The 26,083-nt window shown below is 35.2% G+C and overlaps 1 protein-coding gene across 2 annotated transcripts in view; it reads left to right on the top strand.

The window, feature by feature from the left end:
* The window catches only part of MKLN1 (muskelin 1), a 323,612-nt gene that overhangs the window by 234,892 nt on the left and 62,637 nt on the right, over positions 1-26,083 (top strand). For both annotated transcript variants that reach the window (XM_032869094.1, XM_032869086.1), the window contains 3 exons: positions 6,166-6,243; positions 8,928-8,993; positions 18,237-18,349. In XM_032869094.1, the coding sequence (XP_032724985.1) occupies positions 6,166-6,243; positions 8,928-8,993; positions 18,237-18,349 (257 nt within the window). The remainder of the gene's footprint in view (positions 1-6,165; positions 6,244-8,927; positions 8,994-18,236; positions 18,350-26,083) is intronic.

Raw genomic sequence — 26,083 nt, 5'->3', positions numbered from 1 at the left:
TTTTATCAGATCCTTCTGATTTCCTGCTGTAGATGTTTGTCAGAAAGAAATACTAGCAACTGCCTGACTTCCTCTTAAAGCATGGAAGTAATTTTTATACTTAGTTCACAGGAATGTTTAAATGCCTCACTTTTTATTTGTTTTTGAGATTTTCAAAACAGTAGAATGAGTGTTGTCATATTTTTGTAGATGAGAATGTCATTTCAACAGAGAGCCTGTTTTTTTTTTTGCTGAATCATGTAAAATATCTACAAGTAGGAATACCAAAACAAAAGCTTATTATTAGTAGCAGGATCTTTCAAGAATTAGAAATATAGGGAACATGGTGAAAGTTTGGGATGCAGAGGTGTCAACTTTCATTTATTTTTAGATCTTAAAAGGGAATTCTTTAAATTAAAACAAGATACTGAAAGCAGTGTATTTTGAAAAAAATCCTTATCCTCCTTTAATCTTTGTACCATTTTTATCGATTGTTTCTAGGGATTTCAAGCTTATGACTGTTTTATTTCTAGAAATTAAACTTATTCAGTTTTAAAATGAAGTTTCAGGATACCTGGGTGGCTCAGTTGGTTCAGCAGCCGACTCTTGGTTTCAGCTCAGGTCTTGATCTCACAGTCATGGGATCAAGCCCTGTGTCGGGCTCCACACTCAGCACAGAGTCTGCTTGAGATTCTCTCCCTCTTCTTCTGCTCCTCCCCCTGCCACTCACACACTCTCTCTCTCTCTCTATCTAAAGTAAAATAAATAAAATCTATTAAAAAAATAAAGTTTCTGTAGCATGTAGTATTACTATTTACCAAAGCCTTAATAAGCATTTGCATTATTACTTTTCTTTTTGCAGACATAAAGAAGATTCTTAAAGCATGTCATTTCATTGAAAGTTATTATATAGCTATGTCATCTAACCTACTCCAGATCCATCTGGACGTTTATTGATAACCCACTTTCCCTGTCAAGAAACAATAATGCATAATAGAATAGATTAAATGAGGGTTGTCTTTAATTTATCATGTTTCTCTGTAAAATGCAAATATGTATTTTTTAAGTCATTGTAATATTTTTTGTTTGGAGTGTTAGATGACTTAATATTATAACATGAATCAGTGTCAATAAGCTAATAATAGAGTTGGATAGTTGGGAATGTAGAGGGATGTGAGAGGGCTGAAATTTATAGATTTCTAGCTTTTGTCTTACGTTAAGCCATGATTTCTTTCAAAAGAAGAGGTGTTCAGTTTGGTTTGGTTTGTTTGTTTGTTTTGTTTTTTTGGTAGAAAAAAAAGCCATTGCTTTTTTGCTCCACTTCCAACCAACAGAAATGCTTCAGTAAGTAAGTAATCTAGAGTGGTGGCAAAATCAGCATTCTAGAGAAGAAATGAAGCATAAAAAGTAAACTTTAGCCACAGGAGCAGTAGGTCTTCATTTAAGAGGAGATTACATTGCTTCCCTTAAAACATAAATAATTTTCTTCAACTCTTTTTGTTTTAATCTTTTAATATTATATTTGTTTAATATGTAGTAGAATGATCTGGTATGGCAAGTTTTCTTTTCCAAACAAATTCTTGTTTTTTTTCATGTATTGTTGATTAGGTAAATTTTTCCAGGTCTATTACAATGTTTTATCTTAGATTTAAAAAAAAAATTAATCTATTAAATGTGTGTTAATCCATTATATATATATAAGCTATCTTTATATTTAGTCTGGAGAGTTGAAAAGATTTGAGACTTTGAAATTGAGCTTTATACATTTTTGTTGGGAGTCCTTGGGCATGTTACTTAATTAACTTCTTTGAACCTTAATTTTTTAACCTTTGCAGTAATTAATAATCACCATTGTATAGGTTTATTTTAAGGAGTAAATTAGTTTAACCTTTGTGGTGCCTTGCTCATAGTTGGTACTCAGTAAAAGTCAATTCTTTTTTCTATGGTAAGATCTTTTTTGAAAGGTTATTTCCAGATTTGATAATGCTATATCTGAATAATTTTCTTCATGTTTCTTAAGAGTCTCCATAGAAGGGGAGGAGACATCAAAGAGAATTGTTGTCTTTTTTAGAATTGTGAAGACTAAAGGAATTCCTTAGGGAGAGAGGGAGACAAATTTTTAAGTTCCCTAATTTTTTTCAAATGTTTGCTTGGCTACAAAATGGTGTGCCTTCTTAGGGTGTCATTATATACTAGGAATATGCTTTATTGGAAGTAGAAGTTTTATGTGCAGTTTGTTTTAATGTAAGATACTTACTAACATTAAGATGACTCCGAAGAACTGTCAGTCACGTGACTAGGAAAGTTCCCCTATTCCCTGCCTTTTTTTTTTTTTCCCTACTCTAAGCTTTTATTTTATACTGAGCATATCTGATGTTGTGCTATTGACTGTCCATTATTCAGGAGAAGATTAATTTTATCTACCTAGAATAAGACTATCATAATTTCTAATATTTTAAATTTGGAGTAGCTAGTATTTTAAATATTATGAGTAATATCCTCTGCAAGCCTGACTGTAAATAAACTTTGGACATATTTGGCTCTCTTTGTCCTTGTTAAAAACAAGCTAATGTTAACCTATAAAGCACTGATTGTAGAAATGTGGATGTGTCTAGTGAGTTGTGAGAATGGACATTTCAGGGGTAACAAAGTCTATGAAAATGGCTTATGTCACAGTATGTTACAATAACTGTGTTACAAAGTATCTTTTGAGGTTTGAAAATAATTCATATATTAGTTGTTTTGTGGCTTCTCATAATTCTAGTACTCAATGCAAAAAAAAAAAAATTAGGAAAACAATGAAGTACAAAGAAAAAAAACCCAATAAAAAAATCATCCTAATCCTGGGAACCAAAGAAAATCACTTAACTTTTTGACACATGGCAGTGTCTGACTTTTTTCCACCTGTGTGTCTGTGTGTGCATTTACGAATTATTTTACAGAAATTATATAATGTTGGGGAGTTTGTTCTTTTTACTTTGAAAATTACTGACACTATATTTTCTTAGGACAGTTGTGTTTGATAAAAGAAAAGTAACATGCAGGTTTTGATGGGAAGAGTATTTGTAAGCTTTTTAGGTTAGTAAGAGTGGGATTGGTTAAAGAAAGAGAACGATTGGTTGAAGAAACAATCAGAGAATTTAATTTTATTTGCAATATTCAGAAGGACTTGAAAGATCAAGGATGGGGTCCTTCATTTGAATAGAACTGTTGATGTGATCACTCTTAAAAGAATTTTCCCCAGTGGATTATGAGTTCTCTTTCCGAATAGTGCCATAAGGCTTAAGGGGAAAGAGGAGATGAAGACTTACCTGAGATGAACATAAAGTAAAATTGGCCGGACACACATAATTCCAGTAAATATATTGGTTATAATAGTGGTAGAATCTTAGTGTGCCAGAATTTGGAAGGAACCTCTGGCCCTGTCGAACTCTTAAACACAAGTTTTACAGATAAGGAACTTATCAAAGTTGTATTGCTAATTATAACTAGAATCAGAGACTTAGGTAATATGGCAATTGGTTACTGTTAAAAAAATACAAAATGTATGACTTTTCTAATTTTCTGTATTTTTGCTTTCTATTTTTCATGTCTGCAGTTTCCTTGCCTTTCTTAGTTTTGTACTTGTCTCCGTATATTTATGTCTTTTACTTTATTCTTTCTCTTCAGGTAGCCATTATGTAGAATTAATGCATATTTTAAAATCATTGTCTTTATCAAATAATTGTGTCTTCTGTTTGTTTTTTTAAAAGGATTATTTAACTTTTATGTGTCTGTCTTAAAACTGAATAAAATTCAGTTACTAAGTTTTATGTCTATAGAATTCTAAATTTATGATTCATATTTTACTATCATCATTATTAATAGGAAGCCCTGTTAATTTTATCTGAAAAAAAAGTTTTCCAGTTCTTGTAATGGGAGAGTATTGGTCGGAGTAAGCTGGATGAGCAAGAATTATCAGAAAAGCCCACGGGGGAGTAGATTATGAAACACTCTTAATAAAATAAGTTGAGAATCTACTTGTTCTCCTTACTATAACAATTAAAATACAAATGCTACTGTCTGAGTGCTGACTTCAGAAGGAAAGAAGAATATTAGAACTTTCTTATTGCAAAAATTTTGAAGTCCTAAAGGAGGACTAGAGGAGTAGATGGGGTGGAAGTTTTCAGTTAAAGGCAAGTGAAAAGACTTGAAAGCTAATGGTTATGGTTGCCGCTGAGCTTCGTAATTACCCAGAAAAGAGAACATTAGGCAGATGTCTGTACATTACACAGTCTGTGGCAAGTGTGTAAGTCCTGGTGAACAGACAGTTTTACTTACAAATTCTTTGGAAAAGTATTTACATTCAGGGACTAAATGAAGCAGAAGGGAAAACCTTTTTTCAGATTGAGATCAGGGTCAGATGACAGAATTTATAGTAAATTTGTCTTTATAAATTATAATCTATATGGATTCATGTAAAAGGAAACCCTTGTTTAAAAAGTAAGAATATGTTATTATATAACATAGCAAGTCCAGAGGTAGATTTCATGGTTGGTCACTTCAGTGATCCAGTTTCTCCTGTCTCTGCTTTGTCGTCATTATTGAATTGACTTCATCCTCATACTTGTACAGACTGGCTGTAGCACTTAGGTACATTGCATACAGATAGGAAAATTTCCAGAAGAATAAAAGTAGATTTGTCTTCTTGGCATGTTTATTTAGAAGCAAAAGAAATATTGGCTACATTAGCCAGAATTGGGGTCCACACCATTCTAAATTACTCTTTGTTGAGGGGCATGGGATTAGGGCTTGATAATTATTTGGGATGAAATAGTTATTATATGGGGAGTTCAGTCTCTGTAACCACTATGGCAGCTAGGGTAACAGCTCCTCTTAAGAAGTAAACTACGAATTTATTGATGAAATAATTTCAGAAGTAAAGCAGAGTGAAACACGAGTCCCTGCCTACCACTTAAGAGCTGCATGATTTTGGATAAGTTCCCTAATATCCCTAAACATGCATTTCCCCATCTGTAATACCTAGTTCATAAAGTTGGTTTTTTTTAATTAAGTCATATTTAGTCTGTCTTAACTAAGAGTGAATTTTAACATTTTGTAAGTATTCAGTAAATATGTTATTATACTGGTACTGCTACTTTTATCTCTGTGGTTTTGTACTCAAAGAAAATTATGTCAAAATGTAATGTTCACTTTAAACAATTAGTTTTATTTTTTCCTGAAGATATAAGGCCCTAGACCAAAGATCAAAGTTGTTGAGGCACTTGTTTTCTTTTTTCCTTTTTTTTTTTAATTTTTTATTATCATATAATGTATTATTTGCCCCAGGGGTACAGGTCTGTGAATCATCAGGCTTACACACTCACAGCACTCACCATAGCACATACCCTCCCCAATGTGCATAACCCAGCCACCTTATTCCTACCCCCCCTCACCCCCCAGCAACCCTCAGTTTGTTTCATGAGATTAAGAGTCTCTTACGGTTTGTCTCCCTCCTGATCCAATCTGGTTTCATTTTTTCCTTCCCTACTCCCCAGCCCCCCCCCGCCCCCCCCCCCGCCCTGCCTCTCAATTCCTCATATCAGAGAGATCATATGATAATTGTCTTTGTCTGATTGACTTATTTCACTTAGCATAATACCCTTTAGTTCTACTTACATTGTTGCAAATGGCACAATTTCATTTTTGTGGCTGCATAGTGTTGTGTGTGTGTGTGTGTGTGTGTACACGTGTGTACACACATCACATCTTCTTTATCTATTCATCTGTTGATGGACATCTAGGTTCTTTCCAGAGTTTGGCTATTGTGGATATTGCTGCTATAACATTCAGGTGCACCCACCCCTTGGGATCACTACATTTGTATCTTTAAATACCCAGTAGGAGGCACTCATTTTCTTCTCTAGTTTTCTTGTATTTGTCGTGACAAAAATGGGGAAAACATAGTAAATTTAGTATGAGCTGCCACTAAAACAATTTGTTTACATGATTTTGTCAACTAATACTTTATATATTTGAGATAGTGTGAAAACTGAAGTGATACATTTTCTGAAAATATGCTATTAGTGTATTAGTAACATATTAATAATTTCCCTTATTAATACAGGCTTTTTTGTCTTTTTTGCTATAACAAAAGGTGAAAGCCAGTTAAGGTATAAATAATTGTCTCTCATTTGATATTTGCAGATGGTTTGTTCAATCAGTACATCAGCCAACAGGAATATAAGCCACGATGGAGTCAAATCATTCCCAAAAGCACCAAAGGTAAGTCTTGTTTTCTGGATTGTGAGTGGTTTTGCTTTAATGGTTTAATATCATTTTTCCCAGGGTAGCACAAGTTTTACAGTACTTTGTTTGAGAAACATGAGTGTTTAACATAAGACATAGGTTCCTTAACTAGATGGCGGAGTTAGTTTACTATATTAAACTGTTCTTTGAAACCTTTTTGTTTTTGGACAGTTTTTACACAAAATACCCTCATAAACTGCTTTTATAGAGGTACTGTAAAATTACAGGCTTAGTGTTGTAATGCCAGTTGTAATCCTGATAAACCCTCAGTTGTGCAGAATTGCTCTCTGAAGTGAACAGGGCTTATGAAGAGAGTAGAAATGGAGCATACTATTCTAAATCTGTGCAACTTTTTATGCAGATACGAATGAAAACTAGTGTAGTAACCCTGATAAAAATAAATACTGGTACAGGTAACTCTCTGAGGGATTTACATTGAGCACCACAGTGAGTTTAGAGCCTTAAACCCTGGGACTCATGCTTCCTTCTTTGAGCTGTCGACCTTAGAGGGTATTGATCAAAACTTAAAATCTGATCTAGTGCATAGTCTTCGGAAAGTATTTGTCACTTTTTTTTTTTTAAAGATTTTATTTGTTTATTTGACAGAGAGATCACAAGTAGGCAGAGAGGCAGGCAGAGAGAGGGGGAAGCAGGCTCCCCTCTGAGCAGAGAGCCCGATGCGGGGCTTGATCCCAGGACCCTGGGATCATGGCCTGAGCTGAAGGCAGTGTCTTAACCCACTGAGCCACCCAGGCGCCCCTTTTTGTCACTTCTTGATCTTGATTCATTGCTTTGCCAGATGTTAATGTATTGGAAAGTGTAGTGATTGTTTAGTGCGATTACTTGCATTAAGGGAAGGCAATTCTGTGGATGTTAGCTTTTTTCTGACAGTCTTCATAAATTGCTAAGCACTTCTCTTAAATTGGGAGAAGGGTCTTCCCTGATATTGTTAAACATTCATATTCTAGAGAAAATTGCTTATGAACCTCCATAATTTCTGTTATTCAGCCATCATTTCTCCTGCTTTCTCAGTCATTTTTGAGATAATTTTTGTCAGAGAAACACATGCTGTAGCAGACAGATTATAATTGTGTATTTGAAAACTAATGGGTTAAGTATATAAAATGCAAATAAGTTGACAATTTATTTTAGTTTCTTATTCTGTTCTTGAAAGTGGCAATGTGGGGGAAGAAAGAAGACAAAACTTCAGTGATAACGAGCAGTGAAATCTTAACTATATTGGAACAGAGAAAGAATTTACGGAGAACTTCTGAATGAGAAGTCTTTGAATACAGTAGTAATGGATTGAGTGTTTCAGTTTGGCATGATATTTTCTCTATATAAGAACTGACATTTCAGGGGCACCTGGGTGGCTCAGTGGGTTAAAGCCTCTGCCTTTGGCTCAGGTCACGATCCCAGGGTCCTGGGATCGAGCCCTGCATCGGGCTCTCTGCTCAGCGGGGAGCCTTCTTCCCCCTCTCTCTCTGCCTGCCTCTCTGCCTACTTGTGATCTCTGTCAAATAAATAAATAAATAAATCTTTTTAAAAAAAAGAGAGAGAACTGACATTTCAGTATTTTTCATAGTACTCCAGTGAAATTTGTAAAAACTTGGATAGTTCCTGTTTTACCTGGGAGAAAGCTGAGACATGGAAAATTATTAGCCAAAGTAATGTATTTCAGTTAATAGGGGAATAATAAAACCTTAGTTTTTCTGTTTTATATCAGGACAGACATTAGAATCCTGCAATTTGTTGAATCATTGAAATGAAGTTGTATCTTTGTTTATATTAAGATTTGGTATAAGGTAAGATTCAATACAAGTTGAACAGCAGTTCTATAGAAGTTTAAAAGTTCCCCTGATCATATTTCAAACTGCCTGTTAAGCTCCACCATGAAAATAGGAATCAAAAGGAAGTAAATCTTAAACTTCTCACTCAGTACTCAAAATAGTTGGTAAGTTACGTAATAATATAAATTAATACAAAACTTGATAACATGTTGGTTTTCAGTAGCTTAGTTGTATGAACTTTTTTTTAGTCTTTTTGTTTTGTTTTTAAAGATCTTTTATTTATTTATTTGACAGAAAGAGAGAACAGAAGTAGGCAGAGAGGCAGGCAGAGAGAGAGGGGGAAGCAGGTTCCCTGCTGAGCAAGGAGCCCAATATGGGACTCGATCCCAGGACCCTGGGATCATGACCTGAGCCAAAAACAGATGCTTAACCAACTGAGTCACCCAGGCGTCCCAGTTGTATGAACTTTAAAACTGCTCATTATACTAGGTATAATTAGGTATGCTTGGAATATAGACCTGAAATCTAATTCTGTAACTGCTTTCCACCTTCACTTTGTCATGCCATTTGTTTTTTGTCTTATGTTTTTGTGGAATATCCTACCTTCTTGCTGATATGGCACTGGTCATAAATATATTAAAAATAGTTTCCTGTTGCATTAATAGCCTGAAAGCATTGGAAAAAAGAGCAGGGTAATTATTATAAACACAGTTATATTATTTCTTTTGAGTCTTTTTATTTGCTTTTAATATTGAAAGAATAAATGTGTGTTAGTTTTACCACTCATTGCAGACTTATGAATGCAGTTACTCTGGATTTCCAGTTATTCTGTGTTGTTCTTTTTAAAGAACATATTTGTTTCTTCTTCAGGTGATGGAGAGGATAACCGACCAGGAATGAGAGGGGGCCATCAGATGGTTATTGATGTTCAAACAGGTAAGGAATATTTGCAGTGGAAACCAATACTTTTAAAAATTATGCATTCTAAAATATCAGCTAAGCACAAAGATACTTCTTCCATTCATTGCAGAGGTGAAATGTTATCAACCGTATAACCAGGTAGCAAAGAAAATAGATTAGTCACAGGTTTAACATAAACAAGGTAACACATGAGGGAAGGGAGCTACTGCACAATTCAAACTAGGTAACCTCAAAGAAATGTGCAGCCCTTTCTCTTTGTGAGTGTGTGTGGGTTTATATATGTTCGAATTTTTTAGTAAACTGTAGAGTATCTCTGGATTTTTCAGTGCACTTATATCTTAATGCTGTAATGTGGGAATTACTGCAAGAGAATTAAGATATTTTTCAAGAGTGAGTATCAAATTAAGTATCTTAATTGTTGATAAATTCACTAATTGCTTAACACTGTTCACAAACCTATAAATAATTTGTTTTACCTACTTCTTTTCGCCTTTTAGACTTTATTCCGTATCTTGGTACAAAAATTTTTACTTTGGTTTCTACAGCCTGGGACAGCTTAGGTACCATTGTATTTAGAGTTTACTGCTAAAATTATAGTAGGCTTTAAGTTACTCTCTGGGAAAGTGAATAATAAGAATTCAGTATAATTTTACTTTATTATTTGGTTTTAGAATACTTTACTTCAGGGAGTGCCAATATCCATTCAAGTGATATTTTACTTTTACTTTTTCTGTTACTGTGTTAGTGCTGATTTATAGTGCCTTAGGAGTAATTTTTGTTGACTCACATCATGAAATAAGAATAAAAATTAATCACAATGCAGATAATAATCTTCTGAGCATTAATATATTTTCACAAATGTTTTGTAAGGAACAAGGAGAGAAGTCACGATATCTCTCTGAAAATTAACTGCTAAAATTGTATAGTAACCTGTGAGCTGGTTTAGGAGTATTACTAGTTTCTTTGTAGAAGAGATTCATTTAGGGCATCTGAACTTGCTCCCCTAATTAATGTTGGTCTATCTTCCCAAATCCTTTCCCTCCCACAAATACAGGTTCAACTCAGCTATAGAACCTTAGGCATCCTTTCTTCTTCTTCTTCTTCTTCTTTTTTTTTTTTTTTACATCCTTTCTTCTGAGAGTCCAATAAATACACATAGGCGCAAATTCTTTTTTTTTTTTTTTTAAGATTTTATTTATTTGAGAGAGAGAGAAAGTGAGCTCAAGCAGGGGAGGGGCAGAGGGATAGGAAGAAGCTGACTCCCGTCTGAGTAGAGAGCCCAGCATGGGGCTGGATCTTAGGACCCTGAGATCATGTCCTGAGCCGAAGGCAGACGCTTAACTGACTAAGCCACCCAGGCGCTCCATGTTGTGGCTTATATTCTAATATATTTAAAATTTTTGATGGTTCCACTTATTCTTTTCTGGTATATAGACTGTGTTTCTTTAAGGCCATAGTTATCATTACCTTGGGATCAAGATAGAAAAGTTAAATGTTATATGGAGTTTTGCATTCTTTTAGGCAACATTTGATGCTTTCTGACTTTAATTTGCATGCAGAGCAGAATTTGGAGTATCTTTGGATTTGTTCTTTACAAATCCTTCTATTTCTATTGTAAAACTATTAATAGCATCAGTTACCAAGGTTTTTTCATGTACTTTATTTTATCATATCTATACCAGAGCCCTCTTATAACTGCTACCATGAGGTTGAACTTGGTCAACTTCAGAGAGATCATATTCATTGTAAATCTCTGAGAGAACTTTTTCTAGTCCAGTCTTACTGACATAGCAATCAAATGTAATGGTTGAGGGTTTAGTTTGTGAGAAGGGGGTGTATGTGTTAAACATACCTGGGTTTGAATCCTGACTTTACCACTCACTTTTTTATCATGAGTGAGTTAGAATGAGGATAAAAAATGGGAAGAATAAGTTATTGGGAGAGTTAAATAATGTATTTTGTATATAATGTATATATTATTTATGTAATTGTATTTTTATGTGCAGTATTACTATACTGTATATACTGATTAACTTTGTTGAGAGAGTTTTATGTAAGTCTAGAGACCTTTTTAATCCTTGGTTTCTGTTTTTGACAGACTCTCACAGTGGAAATAATTTAAAACAACTTGAAAAGTAGTGTTGAGGGAAAAAAAATAACTGACCCATAATCCCACATTTTAACTAACCACTGTTATTTCAATATATTTGCTTCATCTTTTATCTGTGTTGTCCTCACTGATATTTTAGAGAGGAAGGGAAACCATAAATATATTTGTAAGATTTGTGGGGAAAAAAAAAATTTAGAATTTTGCTGATAAGGATTAGGTGGAGTTAGTAGTAAAGAATGACTTTCCCCAAGTAGAGTTTGAAGAACCTAGAAGTTTTATCTTTATAAAGCTGATGCCAGAGTAGGGAAATATAATAGAAAGACCCAGTCATTATTTTAAGTATTCATTTTAAGAATTTCCAGAGCAAGGGCTCTTAATCTGGTGAAGTTATATGCAAAATTTTGTTTGTGTACATTTTTCTAGGAAGAGAATCTATGAATTCAGATCATCAAAAGGACTCTTAACTCAAAGAGTTAAGAAGACCTTCACTAGTGTAAAACTTCATCTCATCTTTGAAGTGGCTTGTATTTCAAAGCAATTATTGCTTCCCGGTATTTCGTGTATCTTGTTTTCTTAAAAATAGAATGGTAGCTAAATTCTCCCCCCCACCTTTATAGTTTTTTCCATTTTGCTACAGCTCTAAAGGTAGAGTAACAATTTAGAAAAATACTTGATGGTATAAATTTTACTATTTAATTTCAGAGCTTTTTGTCATCCTAAGTGAATTCTATCATTTATACCATGTTAGAGAAGAAATGTAGTATTTTGTCCTATTGCATGTGTTGGTCAGTTTTATTGAGTATAATCCCTATACCTGGCACCTCTCCACTTCAGTTCTTCAACTCTGGGTAAAATAAGGCAGATAGAAAGAAAGAAAAGGTATGTCTATTCTGTTTCGGTGTGGAAGTCTGTTTAGATGAAAATGTAAGTGTTCATTGTACCAGGCAATTCTTTGTTGGGTAACTCTCATTGAATTTTGAGAATGTGTAGTGCCACCTTTTTTTCCTCTCTCAGGAAAGGTAGTAAGACTCAGGCAAAATCCCAGTATTTGGTATCTACAAAAGAAATTAAAGGAGTGTTGCTTGTCACTTGGTAGAGCCCTTCTATGAAAATCTGAACCTTTGACTGTTCTGTACTCATTATATGAAAGTGCTTGCTTTCTTGCTTCTTTCTTCCTTCCTTCCCTTCCCCCCCGCCCCACAGTGCCATATATAGGTTTTCCTTAAATTCCTTAAAGAAACTTTTGAAGGAAATAGGTGAATATGGATTTTAGTTGTTAATTACAAACATATCCATTTGGCTGTTTCTTTAGCTACCAGTTATTGAATCTTTTTTCTTTCATATAGTTATCAGAAAGGAATTCTAGAAATACAGCCTTAATTAAGAATACAAAGAATAGGGGCGCCTGGGTGGCTCAGTGGGTTAAGCCTCTGCCTTTGGCTCAGGTCATGATCTCAGGGTCCTGGGATCAAACCCCACATTGGTCTCTCTCTCTACGTGCCTCTCTGCTTGTTTGTGATCTGTCTGTGAAATAAATAAATAAAATCTTTTTAAAAAAATACAAAGTATATTGAAAAAAAGACATATATGATATATATTGAATTCAACTAAAGGATCATTCTCTAGATTTATAATCATAGCTTTATGTAAAAATATAGTTCTGTTTAATTTTTTTTTTTAAGATTTTTCTTTATTTGACAGACAGAGATCACAAGTAGGCAGAGAGGCAGGCGGAGAGAGAGGGGAAAGCAGGCTCCCTGCTGTGCAGAGAGCCCTATGCGAGACTCGATCCCAGGACCCTGAGATCATGATCCAAGCCACCCAGGCGCCCCTATAGTTCTGTTTAAAAAGGGAGACAGATAAATCTAGTTGATAACCTGCTGGGTCATAAGAGTTCAGGGGAATGGCTGAGGAAAGTAAGGCTAAAGAACATGTAAAATAGCTTTCTCCTTCTAGTTCATTCCTCTCTTCAAAATTCTCATGTCAGTTTAAGGTCTTACCAAATGTATTTTCAGAAGGACTAAACTCGAATAAATGTCCTGATGGTTTCTTTCTTTCTTTCTTTTTTTTTTTTTTTTAAGATTTTATTTACTTATTTGAGGGAGAATGAGTGAGAGAGAGCATGAGAGAGGAGAAGGTCAGAGAGAGAAGCAGACTCCCCAAGGAGCTGGGAGCCCGATGCGGGACTCGATCCTGGAAGTCCGGGATCATGACCTGAGCTGAAGGCAGTTGCTCAACCAACTGAGCCACCCAGGCGCCCTGACGGTTTCATTTTTATCTTGAATATAATTTCGTGTTTCTTAAAACTTTTTTTCCATTTCATTTGTTTTTCTCTAGGTGTCTGTATTAAACTAATAATTAAGTTAACCTCCTTCACTATCCTTTTAACTCTTCTCCTACCTCTTCTTTTTGACACATAAATTTTGTTTAACATTGGGTCCATGCTGTATGAGTGTATAGTATTTGTATTCTATACTGTTTGGAGGTGGAAACATGGATTTAATTATGAAAATAGTGTGCCATCTTGTGGAGGATTATTCAGTCAGCACAGTCTGATTTACCCATAAGAGTCAGAGTAGAAGGATAGATCTTACAGTTGGACTCAAAATAAAAAGCCTGCTTTTTTGTGCTGAATGGTGTAAAGACACTGATGTGTTAATATTTCTGCCTTATTTTTAGTATATATGAGATGTGTATGTTAGTATTGCTGGTACCCAAAAGACCTGTGCTAAAGAATGTGGTTGAATTTTAGTTTTTGTGGCCTCAGAAATGACAGATTGACTGACTGGTTGATGATTGATTCATTTAGTCTCAGAATGAAATTGGTTTGACATTTTGAACATAGGCTATTAACTGGTCACTTCATTTCCAGTCCCTCTATTTTGCTGGCTTCTCCTTCTCAGGCAAGTCCTATGATGCTGCAGGTTCAGAGCGGGCCTTGTTACAGCTCTCTGCTTGGGATCTTCTGAAACTACTCCTTGTCTGGAGAGTTGATTTCAAAGCCTTTATATTGTCATTTAACCCCTTCCACAATCTGGCCACTACCTGTCTTTTTAACCTCATTACTACCTGGTACTTTCTGTGTTCTTTTAAATTGAACAGTGCATTTACTCATCACAGAGTTTTAACCACTTTGCATGCATTATGTAATTTAATTCTCAGAGTAGCTTTATGAGCTAGGTGCTGTGGTGTGCCATTTTGGATATGAGGAAACCAGGGGTTAAGGAAAGCAGTGGTAGTTATGCAGCTATGGTGGTAGAACTACAGTTCTATCAAGATCTGCCTGACTTTAGAGACCATGTGTTTTACAGCATTTTTCATGTGGGGCGCCTGGGTGGCTCAGCTGGTGAAGCGTCTGCCTTCAGCTCGATCATGATTCCAGAGCACTGGCATCGAGCCCCGTGTCAGCTCCTTGCTCAGCAAGAAGCCTGCTTCTCCCTCTCCCTCTACCCCTCTGCTCCTGTTCTCTCTCTCACTCATGCTCAGTCTCTCTCAAATAAAATCTTTTTTAAAAATTATAAATAAAACATTTTTCATGTGTTTTTCTGTCTCTGTGCCTTTGTTACACTTTTTACCATGCTTGAAACGTTCTCTCTGTCTCCCGTTCTGGCAACAGAACCACATTCTCTCTCTCTCTCCCTCTCTCTCTCTCTTTTTTAAAGATTGATTTATTCATTTAGAGAGAGATAAAGAACATACATGTGAGGGGGGGAGGGGCAGAGGGAGAGAATCTCAAGCAGACTTCGCACTGAGCGTGGAGCCCTTCCGGAGACTCCATCTCCTGACCCTGAGATCATGACCTGAGCCAAAATCAAGTCTGACACTTAACCAACTGAACCCCCCCCCAGGTGCCCACAGAGCCACCTTCTGATGCATACATAGGTCAAATACCTCCTTTCTTGAATCCCCGTAGGTATACTCTCTTCCCTCTTTTGAACTCAGATGGTGCTTTTTACCTTTCTTACGGCATTTAATCTGCCCTGCCTTATGGTGATTTATATACTTGTGTTATATTCTTGATTAGATTGTAAGCTCCTTGAGGATAGGAACTGTGCTTTCTTTTCTGTATAATACCTTGTCAGTTCAGACTAGCCCTGGGAAAACATTGACTGAACATTGCTCTGAGTGCCGGGGGAAATGGGGAGCCACAACAGCCTATGTGCCTTTAAGAAAAAAATACAGAGAAAGGGCTGCTGCTTGAAGAGGACTGTACTGCCCAGGGATGTACGTGAATTGTTACATAACTGATAAGCATGAGAATGGACCCTGTTGCAAATAACGTTTTCTTTTTTCTCTTTTCCTTACTTTTTTTCTTACTACAGTTCTCTCCAGTTATTTCTGTAATCTTTAAAAGTTTTTGATATCCTTTATGCATTAAATTATACTTTTTCTCATGTTTATTTCTAGATATTATTTCATCTCTGAATGACTTAACTTAAATGATTAGATGATTTAATTAAAATTTTGTCATGCATTTTATTCAGGTATGTCAAAAGGTCCTGTTTCCATCCGATTCTTTCAATTTTACTATTAAACTTCAACTGCAACTACAAAGCATTCAAAGACAAGAATGACATCTTGGATTAATTCCATTGGGATGCTTGCTCTCTGCCAGATTTTATTTTGCTCAGCTATCAATGAGGCTGTTGTGGAAATGTGGGTTTTCTTTGCTGTGAGAATTTATGCGTACAAAGAGACCTGCTTTTCAGAAAGAACATTGAGAACCCAGAGCCCAAGAGGAAGGGTTATTAAAGTTAATGAACCAGGGTAACCTTATCCAGAGGGTACCCAGAAACACTATAAAACAAAAGGTCAATTGCTATTGCTATTTTAGTTATATACCCTCCCTCTCCTGGTTTCAGAATTTAACAAGGTTAATTGCCATTACAGTGAGGCCTTGGCAAATAATTTTTAAGCCAGATGAAAATTCTTCAATTTTTTTTTCCTGTAAAACTTGAATTATCTGGTACTACTGCATGCCATTTGGGAAACAGAATGTTACTTAACTAATGGTAATGGATTATTTTATAGTTCTGAGATATGATAGTTTTTTAACAGTTTCAAATAATTGCCATTATTTTACCTATGCACAGAGCCAGAAAGTTCTAGGTATTGAGTTAGTCATAGAATTGGATACAGTAATTCTGTTTTTGTTGCGTCTGTGGCACTTAGTAACTACAGAGTATTTTTTTATTTTTGTGCATGTTTTAGAGATAGAAATGCTGTCTGATAGCCTTCAGAATGTCTTAATGTAACTTACATCTGAAGAACACCATCACAACACTGAGTTTTGTAAGCGGAAAAAACTAAGAGCCGGGGGGCTTATGTGGCCTGTATTTGATTTAATTACCCAGTTAGCACTAGAACTCAATCCTTTTCCAATGGTATGTTCTTACCCAGAGGCATTGTTTTGATTTCCATAGCTTCTGGGCATAGAATTGCACATTTCTTGGGCCTGGGTGGTTCAGTTGCTAAGCATCTGCCTTTGGCTCAGGTCATGATCCTTAGGTCCTGGGACCAAGCCCCTCATCAGACTCCCTGCTCAGCGGGAAGCCTGCTTCTCCCTCTCCCATTCCCCTTGCTTGTGTTCCTCCCTCTCTCACTGTCTCTCCCTCTCTCTGTGTCAAATAAATAAATAAAATCTTTAAAAAAAAAAAAAAGAATAGCACATTTCACTTAGAAAATTCACTTAGAGTTTGAAATTATATGAAAATATGACAAAAAGCTCTATGGATGGCAAGAATTTTCTTAATGATGTTAGAGTATTTCTAAGTGCACTTTGAATTGTTGCTGTTCATGGTGGGACCTAACTTAGATGACAGTCTCCACATAAATAGGCCTAGGTCATGCTGATTAGGGTGTAGATAGCTTTACAATGTTCCTGTATGTCTACTTAATCTTTTTTTAAAGAGGGGCACATGGCTGACTCAATTGGTAGAGCATATGATTCTTGATCTTGCCGTCATGACTTCAAACCCCATGTTGGGGATAGAGTTTACTTTTAAAAAAGGAAAGAAAGAAGGGCACCTGGGTGGCTCAGTTGGTTAAGCATCTTACCTTGGCTCAGGTCATGATCTTAGGGTCCTGGGATGGAACCCCACAGTGGGCTCCCTGCTCAGCAGGAAGTCTGCTTCTCCCTCTCCTTCTCCTCCCCCCTGCTTGTGCTCTCTCTCTTTCTCAAATAAAATCTTTAAAAAAAAGGGGGGGGAATGTTGTAACTTTTAAAAAAAATAATTGGTGGGCTTGTGTAACTAGTAGAGATAAGACATTTCAGTGGGGGGAAATATTTGAAGAAAAGAAAGGCACTATTATAAAGAAGGAGGTGGATGATAACCGTGTTACATATAAAGCTTGTCACCATTCATGGGGCAAGAAATTGCAGTGAAGCAGTCCATGGATATAATAGACATTTCAGAGTTAGAAGAAACCAAGTTTTCAAGATACCTAGGATGACTTAAATGTTGACTTCTGAGGGGTTAAGCCTACCATAGTGTATTTGGAAAAGATTTCCCCAGTTTTCCATGGGTATGCCAAGGCTGTACATCACCTTATTCTTCAGGTGTCTAGCTTTAACTCAAAGCTAGTGTTAACCATTGTTTTTGATGATGCAATAGAGGAAAACAGTTTTAATGTGAAGTTTTTTTCAGAAATAGCTAGATGTCTTTATGTTCTGTTTTAGACCATATAGTCCATTGGAATTTTTCTTTCTCTCTCTCTCTCTTTTTCTTTCTTCCTTTCTTAACCATCTGAAGCTGCATTGCTAAGAAGCTGCTAAATGTAAATTTTTTGTGGCCCAGCACAGAAACTCCTAAACTGGCAGCACATGCAGTTCACTCTGGACACTTGAAAAAATGCAGACTCTTCTTACCCACTCAAGACCTATGAAAGAATCTCGGGGAATGTCTCTTAGTTACTCGTATTTTTATAAATCTCTCAAAATAGTAGTCCTGCAGCAGCCTTTCCATATACCCGTGTATAGGAGATACTAGCTTAGTATATATTTTGAAATGTTACCCATTTACAAATTTCATTTTTAACCTTATTTAGATGTACCTTAAGTGATCTTAAAAACATGGCTACGTCTGGGTGCCTATATATAAATTTTATCCTTAAGGGTTTTTTTATACATATTTTTCTAATTTTCATAGAGACCGTTTATTTGTTTGGTGGCTGGGATGGAACACAAGATCTTGCTGACTTCTGGGCGTACAGTGTGAAGGAGAACCAGTGGACATGTATCTCTAGAGACACTGAGAAAGAGGCAAGTTCTCAGACTTTTCATCCATCTGTATGACGATAGGGTATGGGTGTACCCTTCTTTTTCTGGATGATTTGTATTCTTTTCTGTATCCATAGTAGAGGCAGAAGAATTTGTGGTAAACAAGTTTGGTTTAAGTATTCTTGAATTTCTCGCTTCTATAACTGGTTCTTCAACTACTGGTACGTGAACAAATCTATTTCATAGAGAAAATAGAAATGGGTAACCAATATAATGGTAGTTTTTAACTACTTTAGTCTGGAAATGCAATTGTGTAATGGTCTTTTTTTCTCATGTTCCTGTCACCTCTGCTTTTATTCCGAGCGTTCATCTTATTTTGATTTCCTCTGGAAAAAAATGTGCTTTTAATGGTCTTACCTTTTCACTATTTGGGTTCCTCACTATTTGACTATATATCAGTTTTCACAAATGATACATATTTTATTTTTGACTAAAATTGTATTCACATGTGTGTCTGTCAATACATATATACATAAAGCATTTCCTTAGTAAATAAGGTGGCTTGGCTTTATGGCTTTGGATTATTTAAGTGCATAATTATACACTACTATAAAGCAAATGTCAATATGTTTATTTTTTCTAAATCTTTATAGAATTTTTTATTGTACCTTCCATCTAAGCTGTTTCAGATTACAAGATGAAAAATAAATTTAATAAAATGATGGGGAGCTGAAAATGAAAAGTGAGGGAAAAGACCTAATTGAAAACCCACTGCCTTTAATGTAGAATGACCATTTCAGAAAGATCAGTGCTGTACTTAATTGTAGGAAATTGGATTCTGCTTAGTCAGCATGTTCCAGTGATTAATTTGGGTAGTTTTTATCTTTTCAAAGATATCTTAAATTCTATTTGTTATCCCTGTGAAAATATGTAAAAATGCTCTTTGTCTTTCAGTATTAAAGTACTATTTTCTGAGGTGATTATTGGTATCTTCAACAAAAATAGAGATCTAAAAAAATTCCTAACTTAATTTCTTTTAAACTATTATAAATCTAAGTTGATTGCATCTATAATTATTCTTGCAGTAAGTCTAGAATTTAACCTGAAATCCTCCTCCTTCATTGAATATGTCTAATTAGCGCATAAGTTCCGACAGTTCTAGCACCCAGTATTGCATTTCAGATTCTTTTCTGCTCTACTCCTTTTGGCACCAATTCCAACACTGTGGTTTCTTTCTTAAACTTTTGCCTCCACTGTTAATCTGTTCTCTATTTTCTGTTCATTAAAAAACATATCTGGCCATGTGACACTTGCTTAAACCCTATGGTTAGCTTCGGTCCCTGTTTCACTGACTCTTACATTCCATCTATTCCAAGCACCCACCAAACCTCAGTAGCATGTGGCAGGCGGTGTTTAGTTTGTTGAGGAGTCTACAGATTGGTGCGCCATTGTTTTGGTTTTGGCTAGACTCATTCATGTGTCCCAGAGTCAGCTGGCTGTCAGCTAGCCTAGGATAGCTTCAAGTGGGGATTACTTGACTCTGTTCTACATAGTTGCTCACCTTCCTTTTGGCGAGCTGGGGCTTGTTCTCATGTCAGGGTCCAGGGCTGCAAGGAGAAAAGGTAGACATGAGCACTCCACTAAATTTGGTATTGTCTCATAGGCCAAAGGAAGTCATATGGGCAAGGCTAGAGTCACTATATGGTGAGGGGCACTATCAAAGGGCATAGATACAGGAAAGTATGAATAACTAGCATCCATAATCATAATGATAAGGCAGTTTATCAACCTTAGTTCCTTTGGCTTAGATTATAAATTTCAAATCTCTCATCATAATTTGGTCCCCGTTTACCTGTCTTGCCTTATCTCCTGAGTTTATGTGCCGGCCATACCTTTAGTTGCTGGAATTCAGCTTTCTCACCTGACGGTCCCTTGGCAATAATGTATTTTTCTGTTTGAAATTAATAGAGGGCTCCTCCTCCCATGCACCCAGCTCTTAGAAACACTTATTCTTAAAACTCAGTTCAGACTTTCTTAGGGAAACCTTTCTCACCTTTTCCGCATAGAATCAGAAGCTTCCTTTGGTGTGCCTTCACACCACTTACCCTTCAATGGGTAACTAAAATGATTAGTTCACATTTCTGTTCCCTGACTTAGACTCTGAGCATGAATTATGTTTATTTGTTAGTGAGCAAATAGGTAAGCTAAATTAAATGAAAAGTTAATGCTGGAGAAAAGCATGGAAAGATAGCATGGGAAGATAAATACAAAATCAGGAGAGTAGCTATTTTGGCAAGAGAGAAGGGTAGTTTACGGGGAACTCTAAGGTCATATTAATGTTCTACTTACGAAACGTGGCATGGGTTTATTTTTATATCACTTACATATGTTACATTTAAGTAATGTTTGGAATGCAATTAATAATTATTTTAAAGTTGGGGTTCCTGAGTGGCTCAGTGGGTTAAGCCCCTACCTTCAGCTCAGGTCATGATCTCAGGGTCCTGGTATCGAACCCCGCATCGGGCTCTCTGCTCAGCAGGGAGCCTGCTTCTCTCCCTCTCTCTGCCTGCCTCTCTGCCTACTTGTGATCTCTCTCTGTCAAATAAATAAATAAAATCTTTTTAAAAAATAAATAATTATTTTAAAGTAGTACTGGAAAAACGTAGAAATTATTTTGATGAGAAGACTTTGTTTCTGTTATTTTGAAGTCAGTGGTGACTCAGTACTGGAGTTCAGATTCATTATGGTTTATTACTGCTTTCTTCCTATAGATGCCTAAAAACCTTTTGTTGATCTTTCTGTGAAATATATGGTAATAGTGAATGGCTCTACATAAATATTCATTCCTTCCAAAATTGAACAGTTAATATTTCATATATCTCGTTTTATTTTCTATACTAGTGAGTACAAGTTATTGTTTGATGATACCCCAGGGCCTGTGTCTCAAAACCATGATATACAATTAAGAAGCAGTATTAGTTTAATTCACTTTAATTTATTTAAATATGTATCTAAAAACACATTTAGGAGATTGATAGATAATAGAATGACTCAGCTCTTGAAGAGAATAATTACTTTAAATGTACATATATATATATGTATATATATATGCAAGTAAGTTTTTATAAATGTTTTAAACAAATATATTTTTCTTTAGTTTGCATTTTTATAAATTTCTTTAATGTCAGGTTTTGTAGAGGACAGCTAGATTCTCCTCTCTGCTTCTGTGTTTAATCTCTTGTAACACATTGTTTTCTGTGAAATATATGAAGAAAATTGGACCTCACATGGTTACTTTTTTTGGAAAGGAGAGTATTTAATACCCTTTTCAGATATTTGCACATGGTCTATTTTGATCTCATATCCCAAATTGACAAGTGGTTCTTTCTTCAGGGTGATTGCATTATAGACTCTGAAACCATATCAGTTAATGTTTTATATTGTCACATTCAGATCCGTTGTTGATCTTGGTTTTTGAATGGGTCTTTTACCCATGAATGTTTTTTTTTTTAACCCATGTGTTGGTCACTTGAAAACTGCTGGTTTCCTGAGTTCTGCATATCTTCCAGTTGTTGACATTTTATATACACTATCAAAAACCCTATATTTGTTAATATTATTATCAGTTTCATTAGAAGAGTCTTCTAAGAGTTGGGAAGGTGTCAAAATCACAATAGCAGGTTGCAGTTTTAAAAATTCTAACTTTTGCTTAAAAACAAATTTTAAATTTTAAAATTTGCTTTTATCATTGGCAACAAATTTTGTCAGTTGTTTTCCTTCAAAATGACATACTAACTTCATTCATTTTTCAGAGAATGTCTGTCATAACCATTATGTCTGAATAACTACACTTGGATTGTTAGTTTTCTTTCACATAAATATCATGTTCCATGGAAAAAGCAGCTAGGTCAGCATGTAACTCAAGTCACATAGGTGCATTTCCTTGAAATAACCACCATACATCAAGTAGCACTGTTTTATATAAAGTTTTCTTAATCTCTTTAATGTTCGGCTTAATAGAAGGCACCTGGATTTATATTTGCTCTGTATCCAATCTGTTATTATATCAAAAGTCATGTTACTTCTGGAAAATTTCGTGTACACTCATAAGAGAATAAGAATGGAAAGACAAATTTTTAGTGGTATTTTTTTTTTAAAACCTGACTCTGTGGACTCTCCAAAGTGTCTTGGAGATCCCAGACTCCCCCTGAGAACTGCTACTTTAATTTAATCCACAGGCCCTTTTCGACTATAGACACTTACCCATGTAATACCTCAGTAATGTCCTTTATAGGTGTCCCACTGTCACCCCCAACCTCCATCCCTGACCAGGACTCAGTTCATGATGATGCATTGCATTTCAATATCATGTTTCTTTAGTCCCCTTTAGTCTGGAATTGTTCTCACTCTTTCCTTATCCTTCTTGATCTTGACGTTTTTGAAGAACACAGAGTAGTTATTTTGTAGACTACCACTCAGTTGGATTTATTTCTTGTTTCCCTAGGTTTGGATTTAGGTTGAGCATTTTTAGCACAAATGCCATGTGAATGACATTGGGTCCTCCTTAAAATATCCTATTAGGAGGCACATTATATCAGTTTGTCTGTGTTACCTTTGATCACATGGTTAAGGAGAGTGCCTTCCAAATTTTTCCCTCTATAATTGATATATAGTTTGTGGGAGGACATTTTGAGGTATGCTATTACTCATCAAACTTTCACCCTTTATCATCCATTGATAAAGCTACTATAGCTTTTCCCAGAGTGATTGTACCATTTTATATTCCTACTAGAAATGTATGAGAGTTTTTTGCTTCCTATCTTGTTCCCTGTTGAATTGTTTTGGCACCTTTGTCAAAAACCAACTGATCATATAAGTTATGCCTCTTTTGGAATACCCTATCCTGCTCCATTATCTTTTGGTCTGTTCATATATCACTGTGACATTCCTTGAGGTCGGGTAATGTGAGACCTCTTTATTCTTCTTCTCAAAAATGCATTCTTTCTTCTACTTATTGTGATTTCTTTTTAAAAATTATAAATTTTAGAATCATACTGTCAACTTATAAAACTATTGGGATTATGATTGGGAATGTCTTAAATCTATCAATCAATTTGGAGAGAGTTGATGTCTTAATAATACTGTCTTCTAATCCATGAACATGGTTAAATCTCCATTTATTTCAGTCTTCATTCCTTGTCAGTAGTCTTGGAGTTTTTAGATAGAAGGTTTTAGATATTTTTATTAAATTAGTCCTAGTATATTTTGTTTTTTTTTCATGCTATTTTAAGTGGGACTTAAAAAATGGGGTGCCTGTGGGGCACCAGGGTGGCTCAAGGGGTTAAGCCTCTACCTTCAGCTCAGGTCATGATCCCAGGGTCCTGGGATCGAGGCCTGCATTGGGCTCTCTGCTCAGTGGGTAGCCTGCATCCCCTTCTCTCTCTCTGCCTGCCTCTCTGCCTACTTGTGATCTCTGTCTGTCAAGTAAATAAATAAAGTCTTAAAAAAAAAAAATGGGTGCCTGAATGGCTTATTCAGTTAAGTATTAAACTCTTAATTTGGGCTCAGGTCAAAATCTCAGAGTCGTGAGATCAAGTCCTGCATCAAGCTCTGTGCTAGGCGTGGTGCCTGCTTAAGATTCTCTCTCCCTCTGCCCCACCCAAAAGAATTATCTTCTCTTTACTTATTACTAATATAGAGAAGTAAATTGGGTTTTTTATTTTTATTTTTTTTATAAATTGGGTTTTTAATATTGCTTTCATGTCATGGCACTTTTCTAAATTTACATACTATTTCTAGTTATTTCTTTGTTGATTTCTAAGGATGTTTTCAATAAATAGTCATGTCTTCCGTGAATAGAGAAAATTTTATGTCTTCCTTTCACTCTTTTTTTCTGTTACAAGCTTTTATTTAATTTTTTAATGCCTTATTGTGCTGACTTGGACTTCTAGTATAGTGTTAATTAGAAGTGGTGGGGGTGCCTGGGTGGTTCAGTCAGTTAAGCTTCCAACTCTTGACTTCATCTCAGGTCATGATCTCAGGGTTGTGAGATTGAGCCCTGAGTTAGGCTCCGTGCTCAGAGGGGAGTCCCCTGAGATTCTCTCTCTCCCTCGGCCCCTCCCCCCATTTGTGCTTGTGCATTTGCATGCTCTTCATCAAATAAATTAATTTTTTTAATAAGAAAAAGTGAAAATACACATCTTGTTACAGATCCTAGCAAGAAAGCATTGGGTATTTCACCATAAATGAAAATTTAGATTTAGGATTTTTATACATTCTTAACTAGATTGAGGACGTTCCTTTCTATTCCTCCTTTACTGTGAGTTTCCTTGTGAATATGTGTTGAATTTTATCCCATGCTTTTTCTGTATAAATAAGATTGTATTCTTTTCCTTTCTTTTAATGTGGTAAATTACTTTGATCAGTTTTCAAAAATAAAATTAACTTTGTATTCCTGAGATAAACCCCCTTTCGTTAAGAAATACCCTTTTTATATATATTGCATTTTATTTAATAATATTTTGTTAAAGATTAGTTCTGTGTCTGTTCATGAAGTATACTGGTTGCTGATTGCTTGTAAATTATTTTCCCTCTTTTGTGGTATTATTGTTAATTGGCTTCAGTGTTCTATTGTCCTCATAAAGTAAGTTAGGAATATTACTTCTTCCTTTTGTATCTTGATAAAATTTACCATTTATCTAGGACTGGAATTTTCTTTGTGGGAAGAAAATTTTAAATTATTAATTCAATTTTTCGATAGAGTGACTTCAGATTTTTCTCTCTCGCCTTGTGTCAGTTTTAGTAAATTTATAATTTTTCAAGGACTCCACATTGTCCGATTTTACCAGTGTTTTTCACAATAGTCCTTTTTTTCTTTTTAACTTCTAGTGAGCCTCTAAGTGATGTTCCTGCTTTCATTTCTCATATTTAGCAATTTGTGTTTTCTCTTCCTTTTTAAAAAAATCAGTCTTGCTAATGGTTTACAATTCTATTAATTTTTCAGAAAACCAGCTTTGTTAATTATCTTGATTTTTTTCTCTGTTTTCTATTCTCTTGGTTTCTTTTCTTATCTTCATTTCCTTTTTTCTTCTTAGGGTATAATTTGCTCATCATCATTTTAATAGCACTTCTGCTAAATTCAGCTGAAGCAAGAAGTTCTGTTACCTCCCCTGTTAAATTTCAAATTTCATATTTTAGGATATATGGCATAGATTTATTATATATTATCCTATCTTTGATTTTGAGATTAATTGTGGAGGACATTCTTTCAAAAAATAGTATTTCTATCTTATCTGCTAGAAAGTTTCCTTGACAAAAATCTTGAAAAATAAGTCTTAAAATTGTAATCAGTATGAATACTAAAGTACAGATACAAATCAGTTTGACATCTGGATTGATAACACTAATGTGAAATTATTCTTCCTGCCTAATATATTTATTCATTTAATCTAAATAACAGTGCTAGAATACACTTTTCATAATACTGCCTTTTTAATGTTCTGCTCTAGAAACCCATGATAGCTCTTTATTGCCTGCAGGATTACATCCAGTCTCCTCTGTCAGTCATTGACCAGGTTTCTCTTTCTGCCTTACTCAACTTTCTGCAGTAGGAAATCTTCATTTCCGTCATAATCCCCATTGGATTAAGTCCATTTTTGCTTTTGTTTCTCTTATCTTGTGGGGGAAAAAAAAAAAAAAAACAGTCTGGAATAGTGGAAAGAACATAGTTTTTGGTTCTAGTTACCCTGGGGCTTAGATTTTCTGTCTTACTTCCTA

This window comes from Lontra canadensis, unplaced genomic scaffold (genome assembly GCF_010015895.1).
Source record: "Lontra canadensis isolate GAN:19392208 unplaced genomic scaffold, GSC_riverotter_1.0 scaffold2, whole genome shotgun sequence".
NCBI lineage: Eukaryota > Metazoa > Chordata > Mammalia > Carnivora > Mustelidae > Lontra > Lontra canadensis.
Note: the sequence above shows the minus strand (reverse complement) of the source record. Positions and strands in the feature narration are given on the sequence as shown.